This window comes from Psammomys obesus, unplaced genomic scaffold (genome assembly GCF_907164565.1).
Source record: "Psammomys obesus unplaced genomic scaffold, mPsaObe1.curated_primary_1811, whole genome shotgun sequence".
In the NCBI taxonomy this organism is placed as follows: Eukaryota; Metazoa; Chordata; class Mammalia; order Rodentia; family Muridae; genus Psammomys; species Psammomys obesus.
The window spans coordinates 50,630,256-50,653,837 of NW_026585644.1; the positions used below are offsets into that span (position 1 = coordinate 50,630,256).

Below are 23,582 nucleotides of genomic sequence, written 5' to 3' on the forward strand. Positions count from 1 at the left end.
CTAGTATCCTCACCTATTGGGGTCGCTGTGACCCTACCTTCTGGCTTTTCTGCCTAGAGCATGGCTGGCTGCCCTGAGCGATACTATCTAGGGATTTGGATACCCCTACCAGGATAGTGGGTTCTGTTCTGGTGAATCACTGGGCAGGACCAGCCTTGGAGAGTCACTTAAACTACAATGGTAGCCACACTGATCTTAGCTGCTTCTTTATACTCTTCTTGACCTATGTACAGTTTTAGACTTTAGTGCCTATGGCCTGCTTAGAGGCCAGAAGGGAACTGCGTGATGGGCCTGGCACACTGGAAACACATGAGGCTGGTGTGAGTGAGGTTCTCACTCAGTGGTAGAACAAATACTTCCCATATGAGAAGCCTTGGGCTCAATCTCCAACACTGCATTAAAAAAAAAGAAAAAAAGTCCTGTTGTGGGCAGAGTCTAATGCAGCTGCCGGTGAGCATGAGCCCTCGGAGTAGCAGGAAGAGTCTAAGGTTCCTTTGTTGTGAGGTCTTGGGAGGCTTAAGAGGGAAACACAGGCTTTGTAAAATCCACTGAGGCGGTGCTCTGTGGGGTGTCTCATGCCTCAGCCTCTGAAGCAGCTGCAGGAAGCCTGTCCGACCACATCCTACTGCAGAGGAAGTGCAGACCAGAAAGCTGTTCCTACCTTGTCCTAGGCACCAGCAGAACAGCAGAGCAGTGAGGTAGATGGGGTGTACACACTCCACCCTACACTGGAGCCAAAATATTTGGCCCCGTGAAGATGTGAGTAGGGAGGGTGTTTCTCCATTGGTGTCCTGTAAGGCTGTTTTCCCCGCTGTGGCACACATGAACAGAATAACAGAAGAACCTGGTCTGTGCTAGGTTTGCAGATAGCCTTCCTAACCCTCCTCCGTCCTACCTGTCTCTCCCAGTCTCACTTCTGGTTATGTAGTCACAGCCTCCACAACCACTGGAGGTACAGGTGGCTGAGAGGAGGGCAAAGGAATGGATGGGCATTCCAGCAGAAGCAGGCCTTGCAATGAGGGCACCATTTACTAAGGCAACAGGGAAAAGCCTCCTGCATTCTGGGGAACTGAGCCGAGTTGGACCTCCTGAAGTATAAGGAAGGAGGTGATGGGCTGGCTGCTACTACAGCACTCTGACCCTGCAGCCTACGGAGAGCTGGCCTCCCTACACCAGAGGTTCTCAGCCTGTGGGTTGTGACAGGGACTGCATACCAGATACTTAGATTACAATTTATAACTAGCAACATTACAGTTATGAAGTAGCAACAAAATAATTTTATGGCTGGGGGTCACCACAACATGAGGAAGCATGTTAAAGCAGTGTTAGGGAGAGTGAGAACCACTGGCCTGCCCTGAGGCCCTCACTAACCCAGTGCAGCATTAGCAGCCTGTGCTAACCAGAGCTGAAGTGCCAGCCCCTCAGGATGGGGATGCTTGTGCAGACGGCTTAGAAGGTGTAGAAGTGTGTCCATCTGGCTGTGCCCTGTCAGTGTAGTTCCTTTCAGGTAAGGCATATGCCTAACCTGTAGGAAATGGAATTCCCGGAAGCAGGAGCTCCCAGCAACAAGAGATCCAGATCTTTCAAATTCACAAATAAGGTATAGCTTTCCCCAACAGCCCAGTAGTCCCCCAAAGACTCTCTTAATTCAAACAGCAGGTGGCAGGTAGCCCCAGGTAGGCTGGGAGCAAGAAACCGTCTTGCCTGCCCTTGCTGGAGAAGGAGGAGCTAGTAAAGAGGGTGCATGGCCACCTGCCAGATCACCCTGGACAGTTAAAGAGTTGCTGGACACCAGTATGACCCAGGCTCCTTTGAAGGAGCGTGTTTCTATCAGTGACTTATCAGAATTTCTTTCACTCCTTAATATTTATGGAAGTGTCCCAGAACCTGCCAAGGGTTCTCAGGCCAGGCCATGTGGGGAGAGTTCAGCAAACTCCGTGACCTCTGTGGCTGAGCAATGGTTGAAGGTACCAGGTAGAATCAGATGGAGGAGAGCAGCTAGGAATGAGGGTTGGCAAGGCAGCAGGCCCAGGGAGTCTCATCTTCCTTGCCGGTCTGCAGGGTTTTCAGAGCAGTGGGAGCCTGTCATCCATCCAGCTCCAGGAAGGGAGGCAAACCCATGCCAGAAATACTGCCCCACCTGAAGGGAAGGATGCCTCACCCTTGAGCCACCTGTGGTAGCTTCTCTGACTCTTTACAAGTAGCCCTACGTGATCTGGCCTCATCCTCCCTATCTAATCTTACTATGGAACTACCCTTAACTTTTGAGTTGAAAAACACAAAGTACAGAAAGCAAGCCTAAGGTCGAGCGAGGCTCCACCCTGCCCACATTTAGAAGACAGTCTCTCTCTCTTTCTCTCTCTCTCTCTCTCTCTCTCTCTCTCTCTCTCTGTCTCTCTCCTTTCTACCACTCACCTCTGCAGCCTCCCTGCCTTTGGTCACACTGCACTGCCTACCTGGAGCGCCCCCTGTTCCTTACCTTCTCCCTGAGTAGGACTCTGTTGATCCCTGTTATCAAAGGGGAAGGAGCTTCCCATGTGGCAGGCAGCTTAAGCCTGTACCTAAGGCTTCCTACTCCTCATTCATAATGCTTGCATTTGTCTACCCAAGTCCCTTGCCAGACTCACATTGCACTGGGGCAGGGCAGCAGCAGGTGGGGTAGGATTAGGTCTCCTTCCTCTACCCTCCATCAAGGGACCTACTGCCATCATACAGGATGGCAAGGCTAGCCAAGGCAGAAGCCCCATCTTGGCCTTTTGAAGGGATCTAGAGGAAGGTCATGTCTTGATGATGATCCCTGAGTCCCTTGTCTGATGGGAGATATTTATCAATAGCCTTGCCCCAGGCTCACTTGAGTTGCTGAGCCATTCCATGGACTAGAATCTGAGGTTAGGTCAAGATCCTAAACCCTCCATCTCTCCTGGCAGATCTCCAGCGCTATAGAGCATCTTCAGGAGGCCCTGACGATGTGCAAGGATGATGCCAATGCCCTCCATTTGCTGGCACTGCTCTTCTCTGCCCAGAAGCATCACCAGCATGCTCTGGATGTCATCAATATGGCTGTCACCGAGTACCCTGAGAATTTCAAGTGAGTCTCCTGGGATCACTCCTCGATGGAGGGCTGCCTTGGATATTGCATGGCTGCCTGTGCACACCTTAGCTTGTCTCATTGCCATCCAGTACACAGAGAATAAGTGTCCACTGCATAAGACACTTCCTGGGTAGAGGAACAAGGTGGTATAGGAATGGCAAGGGGCTGTGGCGGGATGCACAGAGGGGTGGGGACTTTTGAGCCTGTGGTGTTCCTGTGACCTCCACAGAGTTCGTGGGCCCAGAGGGGAGAAGTGCTGGATTGCATGTGTGCAACACAGTGCTTTCACCAAGCCCTGTAGCCTGGAGGGTACCACTTGGTAAGGCATGTGACTTAATCAGTCATGACCCTGACACAGCCAGCCAAGATGAAATCCTAAAACTAGCTCAGCTGGTGGAGGACAGAGGAGCCATCTCAACTGCATCCTTTTCTGGAGGAATAGTTAATCTTGCTCCAGGGCCTGACCCCTTGTGTTTACTACCCCAGCTCCATGCCCTGCTTCTTGGAGCAGGGCTCACATTGCACTGGGGCAGGGCAGCAGCAGGTGGGGTAGGATTAGGTCTCCTTCCTCTACCCTCCATCAAGGGACCTACTGCCATCATACAGGATGGCAAGGCTAGCCAAGGCAGAAGCCCCATCTTGGCCTTTTGAAGGGATCTAGAGGAAGGTCATGTCTTGATGATGACCCCTGAGACTCTTGTCCAGACTGTCTGATGCCTGGGTTCACAGCTGGGTATAAATAGAGTGTGTGTCCACTTTGATAATCTGTCTTTGTATTGGGTGAGCCTTGCTCCAGCCAATAAAGAAATGATGATTCACTTTATAAAACCATACCATTCAGGAATTTCAAAATGGAGATAAATCAGGTGTGGACAGTGGTAATCTCAAGTATAATACAGCAATACTAGGTGGTAATGTTTTATTTTATCTATTTTTAATTTTTAAAAACTACGTTTATGTGGGGTGGCACACATGTGCAGTGGACATGTGTGGAGGTCAGAGGACAACGTGAGGTAGTCAGTTTTCTCGTGCCATGCGAGTCCTGGGGATAGCCGTGGGTTTTCGGGCTTGGCCTTCACTCACTCAATTATCTTCCCAACCTTACAATTTTTATATATAGTAAAAATCCAGAAAAGAAGAGGCCTCCAGTCTCCACAAAGGTACCTTGCTTTTTCCAGACTTACCTGTCAGACAGGCAGGTCCTGACTCACTGCTGTTGGTATTCATGCCATTGTATGCATGTGTCCACGTGCCTGCGTGTATCTGTGTGTACCTGTGCACGAGTGTGTGTTTACTCTGTCAGCTGGGCTAAGTGGGAAAAGAAGCGCCCCAGGAATAAAGCTTAGAACCGTAGGATGGAAATGGAAGGAACTTCCTGCCTGCTGTCAGGCCTGAGTAGCAGCACTGAAGAGATGAGGCACCTGGAGGGCCACAGTGTTAAATGTTGTAGAAACCCAAATGGGAAGCAAGGAAGAACAGGGCTACACCCTTCCATTCCTGGGTCTCCCGTTTTGCTCCTCAGCGTCTCTTCCTGGTGTCAGCACTGACTGTTGTACCAGCCCAGTGCACCTCCCTGGACTGCTGTGGGAAGCTGATTCCCTTGCTGAAGGTCTGGTTGAACCCCAAGCTGTGTGAGGTGTAGTGGGATCTACCCCTTGCTTCCCTGGACCACTCCAGCAAGATGCTTCCTCCCAGTGGCTTCCTTTTCATCTTTCGGCTCTGGAACCGGTTGGGCAGTCCCCCAGCTCCCTTGTGAGTGAGCGCCACTGCTCTACCCGGCTGCACTCTCCATGATAGGACCTTATGTCCCTGAGTGTCCTCACAAGTAGACCAGGTAGATGGAGAGGTCTTGAATTTGAGCGTGGTGCCCACCACTCTGCCCCTGCCCCTTCAAGAGGAATTCTGTGGGTGTACATGAATGAAAACTTTTTCTAATTGCTTTCAGCAGGTTCTTTGAGACCCCAGGAGATGGTGATGGTGGAGATTGGGTGTTGGTATAGACTGAGGTGTTTGCCATTGTGCAGCCTGACTGTGCTCATTCCCTGGTGCCTCCTGCTGCCCTCACGTGTGGTGCTTCCTGGAAAATGGTGTCTCTGCTTCTGCAGGCAGAGCCTTAAGGGGGCAGCGTTTGCCATGGGAAGTGCTTGCCATCATCCTGCAGTGAAGGGCAGCTGGGGCTCTAGGGTGTGAGATCTTGTTCCTGGTTCTTACAGAGCATTGTTCTGCAGAGCACAGAGTGTATTCTACCCGGGAGAATCCCCTCCCCCACCCCCTGCCACAGCTCAGTTTGCTCAGTTAGGGGCATCAGATGAGGTGGGAAAGTCGTTCCTTACCACAGCCCAACTGCTTCCAGATCAGAAGCTTTTGGTTTGAACTGGCCCTAAAAGTCTACAAAACGAAGCACGACAGGGATTCATGCCAGGGGAGTATGAGAAAATAAATCTTTCTTCTAGAAAAAAAAATTATAGACATACATGTCAGTTCTATTGAGTAACCAAGTCAATTATTTCCAAATAAATTAAAACTGTTCCCCACAGATGAAACCCTGGAGTACAGAAGAAACTCATGGATTAGCAGGAAATGTCATTGAGTCCATTACGGGTCAGGGATCACTGAAAAATGTCATTGCTTTTCGACTGTTTGTCCTGCTTCTCCAGCTGCTCCCTGTGCTAGGAACAAGCCATGTGTGGCTCCAGCTGTTGCTAGCAGTTAATTAAACAGCCAGTCCAGTAAATATCACTCAGCAAAACAGCATAGACCAACCTCCTTGGCCTGGCCTCATTAGCCCCAACAAAGTGTATTGTCAGAGGATTCTTATAGGCCTATGACATAGGTTGTTTCCCACGAAGTACCTTGCAGTGGCTATCCTTCTAGAGGCTTTTCCTTTCTGCAAAGTCATCAGTGCAGCAGACTCAGGAACTGTCCCCCATGGAGGAAAGAGACAGCAGGTCAGTGTAGAGGTGCCTGCTCTGCCTGAGAGGCCGAGGCAAAGGAGGAAGCTGAGTGGACCCTATCTTATGAGTCTGTCCTGGTGTGAGAACCAGTTAGGTCACTGCCCTTGAGTTACTTCTGTTAGTTACTCATGTCTCCCCACCCCCATTGCAGCAACATGTTCCTCCTTTAGCAGCAAGAAAATAGATAGATAGATAGATAGATAGATAGATAGATAGATAGATAGATAGATAGATAAAACCCACCCTGCCTCTTCTGCTTCTGAAGAGAACAGACTGAAGAAGGTCACGGGCTGGTGGACCACTTCACTCAAGGTCACAGTGTGGAGGGAAGGCCACAAACATTCCCATTGCCACCTGGGACTGAAAGTGTGCAGTGAGCAAGGAGCTGAAGGAAGGGGATAGAGGTGAGGCCGGGCTAAGCAGCTAAGCAGCAACGCAGCTCTGGGGAGCTGGGCAGAAGCTTTGTAGGGAAGTCACTGTTCCCACTGTCTGGGCACGCCAAGCAGAAACCCGCTTTTGTTTGTGGACCCCAGTGAACAGACAAAGCAGAATCCAGCCTCCATGGAGCCCCACTTTGGAGAATCCTTTTTTCAAGGATTAGGAAGCAAAGTTGAGGGCCTTTGGTTAGTGGAGGGGGTCTCGGTGTCCATGCTGTAGGACAGCCTTTGCTTAGTGCTGCTCAGGTTTAAAAAGGCAGAAACATGATGAGGCACAGACTGATGCCTTCTTGGGAACAGTGTGAACCTGGTATGGTGGGAACCAGATAGGATTTCAGGAACCAGCAGCTTCCTGAAATCCTATGGGCTTCTGACTAAGCCCTGGACACATGTGCTAGCTGGCCACGAGGCCCAAGGCCAAGAAGTCCACAGGCTTCTTGGGGAATGTGAGAGTTGTAGCAGGCCCAGAGTTGTCTTTGCTGGCCCTCCTCAGGGAAGAGGCAGCTGGGAAGCCTGACCAAGAGGGACAGGGATATGGAGAGGAATGGGCCACCAATGAGTGAGTATGCTTCCTTGAGGCCATGAACACTGGAGGCAGATGGTTTTAGGTAACACATTCCTTCAGCTTTAGCCAGGCCCTTGTAGTGAAGGTCACCATAGAAACCAAACAAAGTTCCTCTGCTAAAGATGGGAGCTTTCCAATAACCAAGTTGTCAGTCATTTCCCCGGCCAGCCCTGGCAACCTGCCAGGCTGACTTTGACGGCCCAGGGCATACCTGAAGTGACCCAGCAGTAAATGTATTCCCTTTCCTGCTCCACAGTGGGCAGAGCCACTACCCACATCTTATCTGGACCAATAAGCATTCCTGAAAGTCCCTGCTGGCCCTGCCCCTAGTCCCTGGAGATGTGGGAAGTCCTGAGGGAAGGTGGTTGGAGCCCTAGAGGCTCTCCCAGTGTAGGAACAAAACCAGCCCTCTCCACAAGCTACTGCTCACCCCAGATAAACGAATTACTGCATCCATCTGCCCCAGGAAACCAGGGCTGTTTTGGAAAATGTTTGAGGTGATATAACTAGGTATTAGCTGCAGCCAGACTACAGGTAGATCCAGTCAGGGCGAAAGTTGAGCCTCCAAGGCATTTCTCTGAGCTTCCTGACCCCCCTCACCTATTTTTCAGGTTGCACTGATATATTTCTGGAGGTGCAATCCATCAAGCAGAAGGAATAAGAGTCCTAGGACTTCTGTTAACATTTCTGCCTTAAACCCAGTGTGTTTATTTGATTGTTCTTAATAAGGACTTGTGGCACATCAAAAGGATGCTTAAAATACCAACGCTGGAGGAGGGGGTTGGAATCAGAGGTATTAACACAAACATAGTTTATCACTCTGCTGGGTTCATTAAGCATGCTTGGCTGCCACAGTGTGGGGACAGCGGCCAGGACTCGCTGGCCATGTGGCCAAGGAAGTGCTAAGCCAGGCATAATCACTGGCACCATCGGATACTTCTCAAAGGTCAGCTCCTCCTTGGCTGAGCGGGGTTGACATTCAGCATTTCCCGTCCTCGGCTGTCCCGTGAGCACCTCCGTGTTCTCTCTCTGTGGAACTTGAGAGGACAGAGCCCTGTGCTCTGCCCACAAGAGCAGGCCTAGCCTGCCTCTCCGGGGAAAGTCATCAGGTCTTTGAGGGCTAGCACACTGGATGGAAACACTAGCTGTAGAGACTAAGACTATCCCCAGGGCAGAGCCTACCCTTGTCCGGACAGTCTCCCTGAAATGGCATGGTCCTATGTTGTATGTTTTCTGTTCAGGTCTGGAGATGTGATGCGGGGGGGGGGGGGGGGTTGTCTTATCTTCAGTAGGGAGAAGTTGGGAGGCTGGTGGGGTGGGGTCAGCCAGCACCTCACACAGGTGGGAATAGCCCATTCCGGGCGTGGTGTGCTGGATCTGCAGGCTGGGGCTCCCCTCCAGGTGGAGCAGGGCCCTTGAAGGACAGGAGCTGGGACTTTTGGGCTGTCGCTTTTTAAAGCTTCAAAGTCGGATCAAGTTAAATTCATTAAGAGGTGGAGGATTGCTGTGAGCCTTCAGGGATTAGGGAACATGGGTCAGAGTAATCCTCCACAGCGGGGAAAATCATTAGCTTTAGGGTTAGGGACTACTACAAAGGATCCCTGGGTGTTAAGATGAGTGGGAGGGGAAGCAGCAAGCTTCAAGAGTAGCCCTCCCTCCCTTCAGGGAGGCCATTCCTGCTAGAGTGCCTGTAAAAAGTCAAGCCCTCAGAGCATGTGCAAGTGTAATCTGCCCCTTGCCCTTGTGGCTTTCCTAGAGCAGTGCAGTTTGGGGGATCTAGGGAGCCCTGCACTGCTTAGCATGACCCCGGAATGATTGCAGGCCAAAGGGGGACCCTGAGGGGCTGGCTAGTGCTGTCTCCGTGTCTCCGTGCACAGCCTGTCACTCTGTCATGAGACGGGGACCTACTCCAGACCTTTATCCCTGCTTTTCAGCCCTCCTTGCTACCCTCCTGACCTCTTTGGCATCCAAATTCACTGGTTCCCTGAGACTCCTCTGTTCTTGGCGCCTTCACATTTCAGAGCCTTACTTTATACTAACCTTCCCCCATGCATAATTTGAGTTTGAAAGTCTTTCTATGGCAGAGACTGTGGCCCCTCCTCCGACTACTGCCCTAATGGAGGGTGAAGGCTATGTGCAGGACTGGACACTTGTATACCCCAGGAGACCATCAGATTGGCAGGACTGGGGAACTCATGGGATGGAAGGAAAAGGAGAGGAAACAGGAAGGCCTAGGGCCTCTCACAAGCCCTGATTTGCTTAATTGTTTTGGTTTGACTTTTTGTTGGTATCGTTTTGGTGTTGGTTTTGTTTGTTTGTTTGTTGTTTGTTTCTCAAGACAGGGTCTGTCTGTGTAGCCTTGGCTATCCTGGACTTGCTTTGTAGACCAGGCTGGCCTTGAACTCACAGCCTGCCTTCGACTCCAGTGTTGTTTTTAATAAAACAAGATCTCATATAGCCTAGGTTGGAGTTAAAATACCACTGATCCTCCTGCATCTACCTCCCGAACGCTTGGATTATAGGCTTGTGATAACACACCAGCATGATTTGACCTTAGACTCTCATACGAAGAGGTTAATGGCAAAATGAGATAACATATCAAGCACGATTACCTGGTGAGGGGCAGTGTAGGGACTAAAGCCTGAGCCAGCCGTAGCTGGATACTGTGACATGCTTGAAACCCTTGGGGCATCATCATTCCTGCATCTATTCCTTCTCCTCCCAGCAGCCCCAGGAGTGATAATCTGTTCCCATTTGCATTTTACAGATGGGGACACTGATGAGGCTCTGAGTTCAGGTGTCTTTCTTACCCCAGGCTCCATGGCTAGAAGCAGCAATGCCTGAGTCATCAGAGCAGGCCCAGCTCTGAGGCCGTGTGGGGAAGCCAGGGAAGCCTTCCCGTGGATTCTGCACTGTGTGCAGGCTCTGGCCTACGGAGTTACACTTTCCTGCAGTGTGGCCTTCTCACTCAGAGAACAGCCTGCTTTTTCACTCAATTATATGTTTTCTATAAAAATAGAACTTTTCATTAAAACAGTGCATCGGGCCATCAGCTAGAATTACTAATTACTGTCCTCTAAAGAGATAATGTCCCCTTCTATACACTTGCCACACCTGCTGCCACCCTTTAAGGAGCCAGGGAGAGCAAGAAAAGCCTCCCAGGACCTCAAGAGCAGAGTGGGGTCGAGTGAGGCCAGGAAGAATGGAACGTTCTGGAAGCTTTCCTGAAGCTTTGCTTCTTTCAAATCGCTCCAGCCCTAGGGACCCACAGTTTCCTAGGCCTGTAGAATCCATCCGACTCTACTACCTTCTTCTATGCGTTGGCTCAGGTTTGTTGAGTGTGAAGGAAAGGCACTGGAAAATAAGGGCCTGGCAGGAAGACAGGTCTCAGTAACAGAGAAGTTGTGCCATGGCTGCCTCTGCCTCGCAGCTGCACAGGCATGCGTATCTGGAGAGGCTGGGGCGAGCTGGGAACAATGAAGTACCCCCTCCCATCTGGCAGGAAGTGAGCCAGAGCCAGGGTCACTCCCTTACCTTGTCACAATACACAAGGTGAACAGTCAAGGATGGGGAGGGGGAGCTGGAACCTGGCAACCTGAGAGAGCTGAGCTCCTAGACAGTGGGCTTCTGTCTGCACTCTAGCTCCCTGCTAAGACCAGACATTTACAAGAAGGTTATCGCAACCATTCGTCACAGGGGCTACTGGACAGGCCAGGAGCTTTCCAGAGCCTGCAGAGGCAACTGGCCTGGAAATGCGCTCTTCTGGGTCAGATAGGGTCTCAGCTTCAAGGCAGGAGGCCTGCCCTGAATGTCAGGCAGGCCAAGCTCTGGACATCTGTGTGCTTCCCTGGGCTTTCTCAGCCGCTGCTCATGGCTCACCAGGGTTCAGCCTTATGGGGAGTAAGTGAATAGGTGATTTCCCTCCTATTTTACAGGTGTGGAATCAACAGAGGTGGACCTTTGGTTCAAGTTTCTGCCTCTCAGGCCAGTATCCATGGTGTAGTTTAAAGATAATAATGTGATCAAAGTTGGCCCTCCCTCTCCTGGAATAGCTTTTGTCCGAGCATGGTAGAGTCTGGTATTCCAGTCCTACAGACATGTTTCTATTATACTTTTTTGCCTTTGACCCCAGAGGTGAAGACCCCCTAGCCCCAGTCAGACAGAGCCAGACACTTGCACATCTACAGCAGACAGCACACCTCAGGCACGTGGCTCCTCAGAGCTGTGAGACAAATGGTGCATTTCCCATCTACACCAAGACTGGCCGCAGACATTTTCCTGGAGTATCTGACTAAAAATACTTCATGTGAATGTGCCGCCTTAGTAAACTTTTAATCAAGAGAGACAAGGCATGTAGTGTTGCCAACTGGACATGCGGTCACCTTGGAGTTTCTTGGAGGAGGACCTGGGCCTTGGATTGTTTTCCTAAAGTCTGACAATTCACTGAAAGACATTTTAGACTCACCTGCATGACATAAGATGAGCTTGAAGGTGGGAGAGAGCTGAGAGCTCCCCTGGAAACATGGGGTTCTGATGAGGCTGTGACCATGACTCCAGCCAGTCATGATGGCATGCCAAGGGCTCTGTCTGAATAGCTGGGCAGGGACTAAATCTGCAGTCTCTGGGCTAGATATAAACATCTTAGTGGGAAGAACTGGGTCCAGAGTGTTTACAGCCCTGTCTGTAGGTCCCCGTCACCACCGTGAAGTCTGATACTGAGTTCGAGACAGGCCTCTGGTATGCACTTCCAGATATACTGAAGACTTACACTCGGAGGGGTGAATATAACCACGTGGAGGTACAGAAAAAGGTGCAAGATGACATCTGTGTAGGAGTTGGCCCAATGGGGCAGGGGAAAGGTTGAACCCCTGCAGAGGCCACAACATGAAATGAAGCAGGGAAATGTGTCAAGGAGCAGATGACACCAAGTGATCGGGCCAAGGTCATGGGGGAAGAGGCAGGAATGGGAGGTAGAGGCCCAACGAAAGGCCTTTTGTACTGATGGCGCAGACATCAGGCAGGACAAGTTCTGCGTAAGATTCCCCCAGGCGGTGCTCAACTACCAGCCAGGGAAGTCTGTTCAGGAGCTAATTTGGAGCCTCGGGACCCTCAGCCTGAGGCTCACACTCCAGGGTGATTGTTTGGAGCTCTTGCCCAACCTAGAGAGGATGTGGTTGGGTTGAGAAATTCCACTCCAGGTCACTCATGCTAGTGGAATGTCAGCCGCTGGGAGGATACAGCCTGCGTTGATGGGGGCTGGTCATCCCACTCCGCTTTTCACTCTCTGTCCTAGGCACACAGGGCCTCCGGCCAGTCTCCCAGGGACCTAGCCTAGTGTTGATGCAGGGACTTAGGTGTGTGACTCAGTGGCAACAGTGGGTCTGTGGAGCATCCCAGAAAGCTGGGGGCTGGTTTGCCCTAGGAACGGGCTCAGCCCTAGAACTTTGCTGCTCTGGCTACCTAGAGAAGGCTGTCTCAGACTGAACCGCCTCAACATCCTTGGCTCTAACTGCTGTTGTCTTCCTGCCCAGAGTTCTTTAACTCTCCCACACTGCTGCTCCCAACTGTCCCCACCCACCTTGTCATCAGACACCAGCTCCAGCAAGGCCCACTTCCCTGCTCCTTCATTTGCACTGGCGTCAGATCCAAAAACATAGCATTTGATTCTCATGGCAAGCTGACATTTATAGCACTCTAATTGTTACCTTGAGGCAGAAGTTGTGTCTAGTTCATATTCCTGAAAGCAGAGGCACCTCCCAATATTGGCAGATTGGGCTCTGCAAGGATCTGGGGAAGGAAGGACAGGCAGCACCCATTCTTCCCTGAAGCTCTCCAGTCAGAGTTCAGCCCAGATTCTGCCCTCAGGACCTCATAGGCAGAGGATGGGTCATGATTCAGGAGAGGTTGCAGAAGGGTTAGGGAAAGGGGGATTTATAGTCCAGGTTGAGCTGGGCATGGTGTTGCTTGCCTGTGATCCCAGAGGCAAAGGCTTATCTATGACTTCAAGCCTAGGCTACATTGAGAGTTCAGGTGTGCCAGGACGCCATAGCAAGAGCCTGTCTCAAGAGCTAAACCAAACAAACAAAAACGTTGGTAGAATATTTTTGTAGTATATAAGAGGTTCAGTCCCTGACACCACACAAAACAGGGTGTTGACATAAAAACCACAGCTGTCATCTTAAAGGGAATAAGAAACAGTTTACTCTGGAGCCATTTTGAGTGACCATGGTCCTGGAACCCAAATTTGGGTTACTGAAAATGCCATGCTCCAGTGTGGAAGCAGATTTTAAGATTTTATAGTTTTACATGGCAGAGAAAGTCATAAATCAGGACAAGTTTCAAATACCCTGATGGATACATCAGAGAGGCAGGTACACCAAGAAGGGGAAGCTGTTCTATAGGCCTAAGTTGCTATCTGTTGACATTCTTAGCTTTTGGAATGGAGGGAGCTAGTTGCCTCCTCAGTCAATAGATTCTAAAAATTTCTTTATCTACTGTCACAAGATGTTGGTTCCAACATAGATGTGGGCAAGGAATGGCAGTTCTGGAGGACCAGAACTTACTCCAAGATCAGTAATTAGCCTCTGGACCTGCAACATTCCAATCTCTCCAGTTCTGAGGTTCTCATCAGCCAGACAGCAGTGTTCATTCACACCCAGATGCAGTCTCTTCGGAAGCTTTGTTCATAAGGGCATTACCCACCTGTAGTCACAGCACTTGGTAGGTAGAAGTGGGAGGATCTGGAGTTCAAGGTCATTCCCTTGAGCTATAGTGTGAGTTCTAGGCAATCCTAAGCTTCATGAGAAAGCCTATCTATCAAAAATAAGTAAGTCCAGGTTGATATGAAAATGGAGAGGGCAGCTGCTCTATGCAGCAGCACAAAAGGCATTTTTGAGGAAGAGTGCGGGAGAGTGTGCTCAGAACCCAGATTTCTGTTCTGAATAGTAGTACACTAGGCTAAATTCCACCTGCTTCATTATTCTCTACCAAGTCATCTACAAAGAGTGTGAATAGCCCAGAGGAATGACATGGAGGCCCAGGTCTCAGTGCAGAGAAAAGTATGGCTGGGTCTCCCTGGCTCAGGATGCAGCCTGGGCACCTCCATGGGGCTCACAGCACAGCACAGCACAGCTTCCCTGGAGCAGGCCTGTGTGTCCACATGGGCCCCAAGCAGTTATCAAGTTCGTGGCCTAATGGTCACGCCGATTCTCTCAGCAGTGGTGCAGTGGATCGAACAGTCTCACTGCTTGTCGACCCCTCTGAGAACAAGGCCATAGCCTTGTGTGTATGGGTCTCGGAGGCTCAGCCATTCGGCAAAGGCTGCCCACAGGTAGCTGATCTATGATATATTGTCAGTATGCTGATCTCAGAACACTGACACACTGTGATACTTCCGTGCTACCAGGCCCTCTTCTCCAGTACAGGTAGACATCCCTAACAAGCGAAGGCTGGCACGTGACACATCTGGGCTTCCTGGTCCTCCCTAATCCTTAGTGAACAAGAGTGCTAATGATCTGGGTCAAATGCTTTGACCTTCGCTGATGTGTTCAAGGTAGTGATTCAAAGCTGCCTTCTAACTGCAGGAATGTGGCACAGACATTCACGCTAAGCAAGACACCCATACACAAGACAAAATAAAAGGCTTCTTCCTAAGCGTGGCTCTTACTGAGGAGCAATCCAGTGCCTTGTGGGACACAGAAGTATAAATCCTGGCCATGTGTTTGTAGGACCCAAGATGTCACTTAGCTGAGCTTGTAAAGAGGGCAGAGCACACCAGGCCGGGCTCGCTACAGCTCGCTATAGGACGAGCTACTGTATGATCAAGGACAGGTGAACAGGGCAGGCACCGACAAACTCTGAAAAGGGGAGAAACTGAGGCATGGAGAAAAGCCAGCATGTGCTGGGTGTGCCTTCTGCGGGCTGGGGATGTCGGCAGGTGGTGTGCCATCCCCCAACCCCACCCTTGGAAGAAAGCCTCCTCTGGGCCTCCTCTGACTGTGGCTCTCCTTCCCCGTAGCCTGATGTTCACCAAGGTGAAGCTGGAGCAGGTGCTGAAAGGCCCGGAGGAAGCCCTGGTGACTTGCAGGCAAATGCTACGACTGTGGCAGTCCCTCTACAACTTCTCACAGCTGGGGTAAGTGGCTGTCATTGTCCCTTGGGTTACTCTAGGATAGTGGGCAGAGTTGGCAGAGGTTAGTTGCCAGGCTAACAACTGCTTAAAAGGCCACAGCACCTACAAAGTGTCGCTGGAGGTTTGAATGCAGATGTGGAACTCTGTTAGGGGAATTTTACATTCGTAGTTCAGTGTTAATTCCCTGGCAGTCTTTCAGAACCCACACAAAACCTGGTTAGATGTTGCTCGAGGCGGTAAGAAGGTAGAGAAGCCATCGTTGTGCAACTGGGGTCCTGCGCTGCTTGCTTTACGTGGTACGCCAGCCACTGACATCTTCATTTTCAGAGGCTGTGACTTTAATGTGCCGGTCACTTACATGCAAAGTGACAGTACTGGGACTTGAATCCAGGTCTTGCAAGTCCCAGGACATGGACCATATGCACAGGGACTCTAGAAGGCCTCAATACTTTTTAGAGTGGTTCTCAACCTTCCTGATGCTACAACCCTTCAACACAGTCCCTTGTGTTGTGGTAACTCCCAACCATAAAGTTATTTTCATTGCTAATTCATAACTAATTTTCTACAGTTATGAATCATAATTAAACATCTGTGTTTTCCAGTGGTCTCAGGCAATCCCAGTGAAAGGGTTGTTCTAACCACAAAGGGATCACAACAAACAGGTTAAGAACTGTTGCCTTGAAGACCCCTCTTCCTTAGTGAAATCAGAGGGGGCCCAGGGAAATAGGATGGAGTGAAAACCCTCAGACAGAGGCAGCCGCCCTTAACAGGGCACTGGGCCTGGGAGATTCCAGAGTCGGACAAGACTAGTGGGTAGAAACACCGCCGAAAGCTGTGGGTGATGGATTTTTCACGGAGGGAGTAGAAACACTCCCTGGAGGCAGGCACTGTGAGCCCGAGGACCATCCCCTGATACAGGGGAATTTGCATACAGACGCCTTCTGGCTGTGGCACCTGGGACAGGTACACAGCCTGGCTCAGCTTGCACAGGAGTCGCCCTAGAGCCTGCTAGTCCTTGTCTTGTTGTCCAGGCTGCACATCCAAGTGACTGGTTGAGACAAGGTCCCATAGAGTGGTGGCTTTGACTCGGTAGCTGTGGAGCTGCCAGGTGTTCTTATAGGGGCAGGGGCAGTTGAGCTCGCCCTGACGTCCTGAGTCACCGCGCACACACACACGTTCCTGAGAGGCTGGTGGGGTTCATAGTGCAGGAGACCTCTTCAGGAAACTTCCACGACTCTCTCACCCCAGCATCACAGCAGGACTCGGGCAGGTCGCTACTTGGCCCACAGCTGGATCCAGTCCCTCCTGGCTGCCTCAGGAGACAGGAAGGGTTTTTCTTTGAAACCTAGAGCTGTAAGCCAGAATCCAGTGCTTGTAAAAATCTAATTTTGGGCAATCATAAACTAAGACCAAAATCCACAGCCTGAGGGTCTGTTCTACCAACCTGACCTAGCCAGCCTGTCCCACTCCCACCCAACACCTCTGCTCACACCACCCCACTGTGCTGATGTTCCTACCACCCCCAGTCCCTCCTTCAGGAAGCAACTGCTACCCAACCCTGTCCATAATAGTCTCAATGACTTGCTTAGCTTGACCCGTTTCCCCATCTAGCACAGGGTTCTTCAGAGTAACATGCTGCATGGTAACCTTAAACTGGTACAGCATAGTCCCCCAAGATGGGCTGTTTCCATGCTTTAGGAGAGGATCTCTCATGGCAAAAGAGAAAAAGTAAGGTGGGTACCTGGATGGAGGCACTGAAGTAGACTCCTATGCAGATGTCAGTCAGTAGCCTGTGAGCTGGACTTCACACTTGTTTTCAAAAGAAAAGGACCTTGAGAGAAGTCAGGCAAGAGGGAGTAGGACATCATTTTAGCCTCATGTCCCCAGCTCATTGGCTCTCCACTCAGGTGCTTCCTAGAATTAGGGAAAAAGTCTTAGCTACTGTTCTATTGCTGTGAAGAGACACCATGACCAAGGCAACACTATAAGAGAGAGTGTTTACTTGGGTGCTTGTTTACAGTTTCAGAGGCTTAGTCCGCTATCATCATGGTTGGGAACATGCCAGCAGGCAGGCAGGCAGGCATGGTGCTAGAGAAGTAGCTGAGAGCATCTTGATCTGCAGGAGGGGAGAGAAAGAGGAGAGAGACAGAGCCCAGTCGCAGTGACACACTTCCTCCAACTAGACCACACCTCCTAATCCTTCTAATCCATTCAAATAGTGCCACTCTGGTGACTAGCATTCAAATGTACTGAGTGTGTGGGAACCATTCTTATTCAAGCCACCACAGTGGCAAAGGAAAGAAACCATCCCTGACCTGCTGTGTTTGGACAGATGGTTTTCTTTGGACCTCACCTAAGATGACTGAGCATCTACAAACCAAGTCAGGGCCACTGTGAACCTGAGTTAGGACAATAAAGATAGCCTGGCCTGTGTACCATTATGGACTCAGCCTCTTTGTATAGCTCTAAAGGGAAGACTCCCTTCTGGCCACCTTTTCTGTAGTGGCTCTCCTGAGCTCCCCGAGCCCATGCCAAGTGCCGTTGGCTTCCTTGGCCAAGAGTGTAACAGCATCTGCCACTTGCATCCTTTCTAATCCAAGCTCCTTTGGGGATACCTGGCAGTCCAAGGATTCCATTACAGAGGGTGGCGATTGGCCCTTCAGCCAGCTTGTGCTTAGAAGCCAGCCAACAGTTCCTGTGCCTGGAGGGTGGAGATCCACCTTCAAAGAGGACATGGCCACTATGAGGATTTCTGTGTCAGCCTGAGTGGTATAGGACGCATGCTGGTCTGTCTGTCCTTCTACTTGTCTCTATCCTTCCCTGCCATTATGGCTTGGCTTACTTGAACTTGGCCTCAGAGGCTGCTGAAATGGGGTTCTCTCACACTCCATGCTGGCCCTAGGGATGCCATCTTCTGCATGATGAGCCCTGCCCTCCATTGCCTTCCAGGGGCCTGGAAAGGGATGGCAGTTTCGAAGGCCTCACAGTGAAGAAGCAGAATGGCATTCACCTGACTCTGCCAGATGCCCATGACGCAGACTCTGGTAAGATCAGGATTGATCTTGGCTCTGGGTGGAGCTGGCAGTTGGCCCACAGATGGGTGGTGGCCACCTGTTGTGGGCAATAGAAGAAGGTCCCTACCTCTACGCGTACTAAAGAAGGAGGAGAATGGGACAGAAAGTTGGTCTGGGCATTGACCCTTAGACCAAAGCCAGAGGCCAGAGTCTGCCCAGTGTCTGACTCGGGAGTTAAACAGAAAGGAATGGGCTGAGCTCATTTCAGTTCAAAGCCCAGTGCTCATGAAATTCACATGAGTTCAGGAATTACAAACGTACACCTTTAAGCCAAGGACCTGCTTCAAGCAGAACACATTCCTCAAAGGCACAAGAGGAATGAGTCACAGAGTGGAAGTGTGAGTGCTGTTGGACTTGGCGGAACTGCTCGCTTATCCCCCAACTTCCGGGACGTGAGTCAAGCTGCCCTTTGCTGTTGGAGAGATGGAGTGGATTGCACTAGCCAAACCCAGCACTTGACTCGAGACACTTGCAAGGGTGCTCAGCTGCTGGGGGAACCACTGTCCCCAAGGAAGGGCATGGGGGGTGGGCGGTTCCCGAACAACTAAAGAGAGAATGGCATCCAGTTATTAGAGCTTCTTCACATGTTCTTGTCTCATAAACCGCTGTCATCTGTGGTTTGTCCTGAGTTTATTGGAGCCTTTATTGCCTCTGAGGAAGCAAAAGCGCTCATGTTTCACCTGCATGGGAACTTTAAATGTCAACAGCTTATATAGCCTGGGCAGGGCCAGCCACAGCAGGGAGGCTCTCTGAAGGCCTAGGCTAGCTATTGCCCAAGGATCTTTTGCTTCACAGCTTCAAATGGGTGGGGTCTTAATATATATGAAGCAGTGTGTACTGTGAAAACAGAAAGTCAAAATCAAAAAAAACAAAAGAAAAAAATCATCCTTCAATTGCCCAGCTAAGGGAGGCGCTTCGGAATTCTTCCCGTGTCTGCTCATATATAGTTGTTATAAGTGTGACCGTTTTGTGACGAGCTGGTCTGCATTCACCTGTACAGTGTGAGTTCTTGGACATTTCAGGGCCGAGGACCTGTGGTCGTGATGTCTTCGGAGCCTTATACTTTCACTTATTTTTAATCAGCCCCTACTGCTGAACACTTGGGTAGCTTTCTGTTTTCTGCATTAAAGGCAGGAGTCAAATGAGCATCTTTGCTGACATGTATGATTATTTTCCCTGGGGATAAAATCTCAGTGGGATTTTTACCAAATTGCCCCTTAAAAAGTTCACCTGCCCAGCTGTAGAGGTGTGGGCAGAAGGTCCTCCTGGGGGGTGGGGGCTCTGTGAGCTGCTTTTTGGTAGCTGCCCTGCCCTGCCCTGCCCTGGATGCCCTGTCTGGGTGCTGGACGATGACTGCTCCTCGGCAGGCAGCATGTGGCGCCCTAACATCTGCTCAACCCTTTGCCTTCTTGTGCAGGCTCTCGGCGGGCATCATCGATCGCAGCCTCAAGGCTGGAGGAGGCCATGTCGGAGCTAACCATAACGACCTCGGTCCTAAAGCAGGGCCCCATGCAGCTGTGGACCACACTGGAGCAGATCTGGCTCCAAGCTGGTGAGTGTCCCCTGATCCAGCTGGGTGGTCGATCCCGAGGATGCTCATCTGTCTGGCCAAAGCCACCAGATGCCCAGAGCCCCGCCCTGTCCTGTCGCTGAGAACAAAGCCGAAGCCGGGGAGGTGGAGATTTCTGGGGAAGCTTACATAGGCTTGCACTCTTGGGTTCTATAGTTCTAGCTCTTTTCCAACTCACTTTCCCCACACATACACACCCCTACTTAAAACCTCAGAGAAAGTTTGCATTCAGAACTCAGATACTGGGATCTTGTCCTGAGGCCCTAGGATCTTTGGAGCAGAGAGGCGTGTTCCAGAAGAACAAACCACCTACCTCCTTGTTTCTGACCTTTCTGCTTGGCTGTGGGTTTCTGTTTGGCTGTGGGTTTCCTTCTTTGCCCAGTGGGGAGAATGCTTGCCTCCCTAACATGAGAGTTCTTGATCAGGAGAGGTTGTGTGGGTAAAAAGTCTAGAGGGTTAATGACAGGGAGACTGCTGTCCAGGTGACATACATTTTGATCATCAGCCAGCACTGTTCCCACAGGCAAATGAGGGCTAGAGGGATAGGTTTCCAGAAGCCCTGGCTTGAGTCACCTAGATTAGAGTCCCAGGTTGCTGGCTAGCCCACATGTGAAAGGAGTTAGTGCTGTACACAGTGGGCCAGAGGCTGTGAGGCACCCATAGACTGTGTGATTGGCTCAGAAATGCCAGGGAAAGTGTTTGGCAACTGACTGTGGTGGGGTGGATTACAGGGAAAAGAGAACTAGGAATGAGAATGAACAGTAGAATAAAGCGGCTTTGGCAGAATAGGGGAAAATGAGAGACCTGAACTGGTACCAGGCTGCCCTTCCTTTGGCCTAAAAGTGCCACAGACTGGGCCTGGGGTCCACTCTGGGTTAGTCGCACCTTCCTCCTTTTTCTCCCGGGGATGGGCTCTAATCCCTAAGGAGGAAGTAGAGCGTAGAGAGCAGATGATCAGTTGTTCCCTGGATAGGTGGTATTGGCAAGTCAGAGTTGGGGTGCTCATTAATGGGAACCCAAGGTTATTCATGGTGTACTTTCCTTATATGGACACATTAGCATGCAGCCTACACCCACTTTTCCTGGACTCTGAATGTGGGAGTGGGGGCATTGGACCACGATTCGTGGAAAGCCTAAACATGTTAGCATTGTAATAATGCAATGTAATAATATTGCCCCACTTATCACCGCAGGGTTCCTTAGGACGCCTGGGGAGCTGGGGTTGGCTGCACAGTAAGAAAGGAAGTGTTGGAGGACATAAAGGCATATTAAACAGATGCTTCTGCTCCCGTCAGAGAGCGGTGGCGCCACATCAGGCTTCTGAGAGGCATAACAGCCCGGGCCAGAAAACCACACCCATGCTAGGGGTCCGCGCCAGCTCCAAGAACTGCACCCATGTCCCCCTAGGCCTTTTGTTTTACCAGTGTGTCTTGGGTTTGCACTTAGATGCATGGTTACAGATGCAAAACCGTGGTGTCTTATACAAGGGAGAAGCCTGTTTCAACAATATAGAAAAGCCTCAGGAGATGCTCTTCCATCTCTAGGGTATTGTTCTCATCTGTGTGGTTCACAGTGGCCCCTTGCAGCATTCACATTCTGAAGCATAAGATAAACGTGGAGGGGAAAACACCCTCCCTCTTTTCCCATAAGGACATACCGTAGAATTTGAGCACATCACGCCACCTCATGATTCATGGCCAGTGCTTCATTGTTTGACGGTCCCTAACTACAAAGGGCTCTGGCATTATTCTGCATGTCCTTATGCCTTAGTATAAATCATGAGATCTGTCCTGCCAGAAGAAGCAGGAAATAGATCAACGGAAAGCTTCCATGGCCAAGAAGGGAATGCCCTAGGTCACATTATGAGCATATTAGCACCCGTTCATATCCTCTGTCCCCTGGCTGCCATCTTTACCAGCATCTACGGAGTACCTGTTGGAGTACCTGCTAGGACCAGGTCACTAAGTCTACGGCTTCTTCCCAAACTGCTCCACCTGACCCAGGCTAATCATATAGTGCCCCAGCCTCATTCCCTAACACTAATAATGCTAATGATCCTGAAAGATGCTGTTAACGTGCAGGAAAGAAAAGGACCCTTTATCGCTTCTGAATGAGCTAATCCCCTAAATTTGGCTAGGAATAAACTGCAGCCCAATCTGGGCAATAAGTCCCAGTGTGACGCAACTCTGGAAAGTCATGTCCTTGCTCTCACTGACTTCCCATTTCTTCTCCCTCAAGCTCTCACAGACTTCCTATTTCCTTTCCCTCAAGCTCCCCAGCCTCAGGAAGAGTTTTGCACTGAGGCAATTGGTGGAGATCTTGCTTCCTGAGCAGTGGATCTGTGAGAATGGGGCACTGCTACTAAACCCATGGCTGTTCCAGAATCTTCATTGTGGAGAGCAATAGACACACACACACACACACACACACACACACACACACACCCCTTTTCACTACTGATAGCATCTCTGTGAGTTTACAGTGTACCAGAGCATGGGGTATGGAGACAGATTTCCCCTGCACTGGAGGGCCAAGGACTCCTGGATAGCTCTAGGATCTCTGTGTTTGAAACTGACCTGGTCTCCAGCCCCCACCTGAGTGTGTTAGGGGTCTCATCCTGAAAGTGGAAGCCACCTGCATGTGTGTCTGAATTGGCTATTAGGAGGGCCCCTTCCCTGAGAACACAGGGTAGAAAAGGGCTATAAAAGCAACCTGGCACTTACATCCTTCCCCTCCGTTTATCCCTCTTTGCTCTTCATTCTTTTCCTGTCTTCCTTGGCGCTCTGCCAGGCTCTACCCTGCTTGCTCCTCCTGCTTTCAGTGCCTTGGATGACTCCTTCACTTGCTCTAGCATTTTCTTCTCCCCTCCTGCTACAGTCAGCTCCTGGAAGGAGGCCTGCTTCTCAGCGTAGGGCCAGCCTAAGGACAGGACCCTCCCTGTTGCACAAGAGCATGGAAATGGGCCTTGGAGAGTGAATTCAGCCCCCAGCCTGCAGCCGAGAGCCTTGTTTTTGGCAGGAATGCCAGGGCAGGGAACCAGCTCTGGATGCAAAGTTAAACCAGAATGTCACTGAGAAGAATAATAAAAGGGACTCCAGGGAGCAGATGTTTTCCATTTGTACTCTTTGGAGAGAAAGCACAGAGGAAAGGGAGCAAGGTAGTGAGGGAACCTGGGAGCCAAGAGGAAGAAAATCAGAAACAGGATGAAGAGGAGGTCGAGAAGTGGGCAGGGAGGAGATGAGACAAGAGCAAAGAGAGGAAAGGAGCTGGGAGAGGGGTAAGCTAGCTGCTCCCAGATAAGGCTAACGGATATAGCAATGAGTGCTAATCCATCCCTGGCCAGAGGAGCATGAGCGTGGGCATCCAGGCCTGGAGGAAGAGGATCCAGGCAGTGGTGGGCACCATGCCACCAGGCTGCTGCCACAGTCGCAGTTGGCTGGCGGGCTGAGAGCACCATGTTTGGTAAAACAGCAAGCAGTAGCTGGGGGCACCTGCAGGGGGACACCGAGCTTATGAAACATAGCACACTGAAGCCCCCAGAACCTGCATGGCTGTTTTCAAGTCTGAAGCCTTGCCAAGGAGGCTGGACCTTTGTGTGAAGGGGCTGTCCTCAGCATGGCCAGAGCCCCAGGAGACCTGCCTCTCTGACTCTGGCCAGTGTCCCCTGGCTTTAAGTGGTAAAGAGACACATCAGAGAGAGGAGTAGCCCACTTCTCAAGGAGTCTTCCTTGGTGTATAGCTTCTCAGTGGGTCCCAGGGC

General features: G+C 50.8%; 1 protein-coding gene across 3 annotated transcripts in view; it reads left to right on the forward strand.

Moving 5' to 3' along the window:
- Ttc7a (tetratricopeptide repeat domain 7A) overlaps positions 1 to 23,582 on the forward strand; it is a 102,070-nt gene that overhangs the window by 65,476 nt on the left and 13,012 nt on the right. For all 3 annotated transcript variants that reach the window (XM_055619378.1, XM_055619384.1, XM_055619391.1), the window contains 4 exons: positions 2,928 to 3,088; positions 15,065 to 15,181; positions 18,128 to 18,222; positions 19,670 to 19,804. In XM_055619378.1, the coding sequence (XP_055475353.1) occupies positions 2,928 to 3,088; positions 15,065 to 15,181; positions 18,128 to 18,222; positions 19,670 to 19,804 (508 nt within the window). The remainder of the gene's footprint in view (positions 1 to 2,927; positions 3,089 to 15,064; positions 15,182 to 18,127; positions 18,223 to 19,669; positions 19,805 to 23,582) is intronic.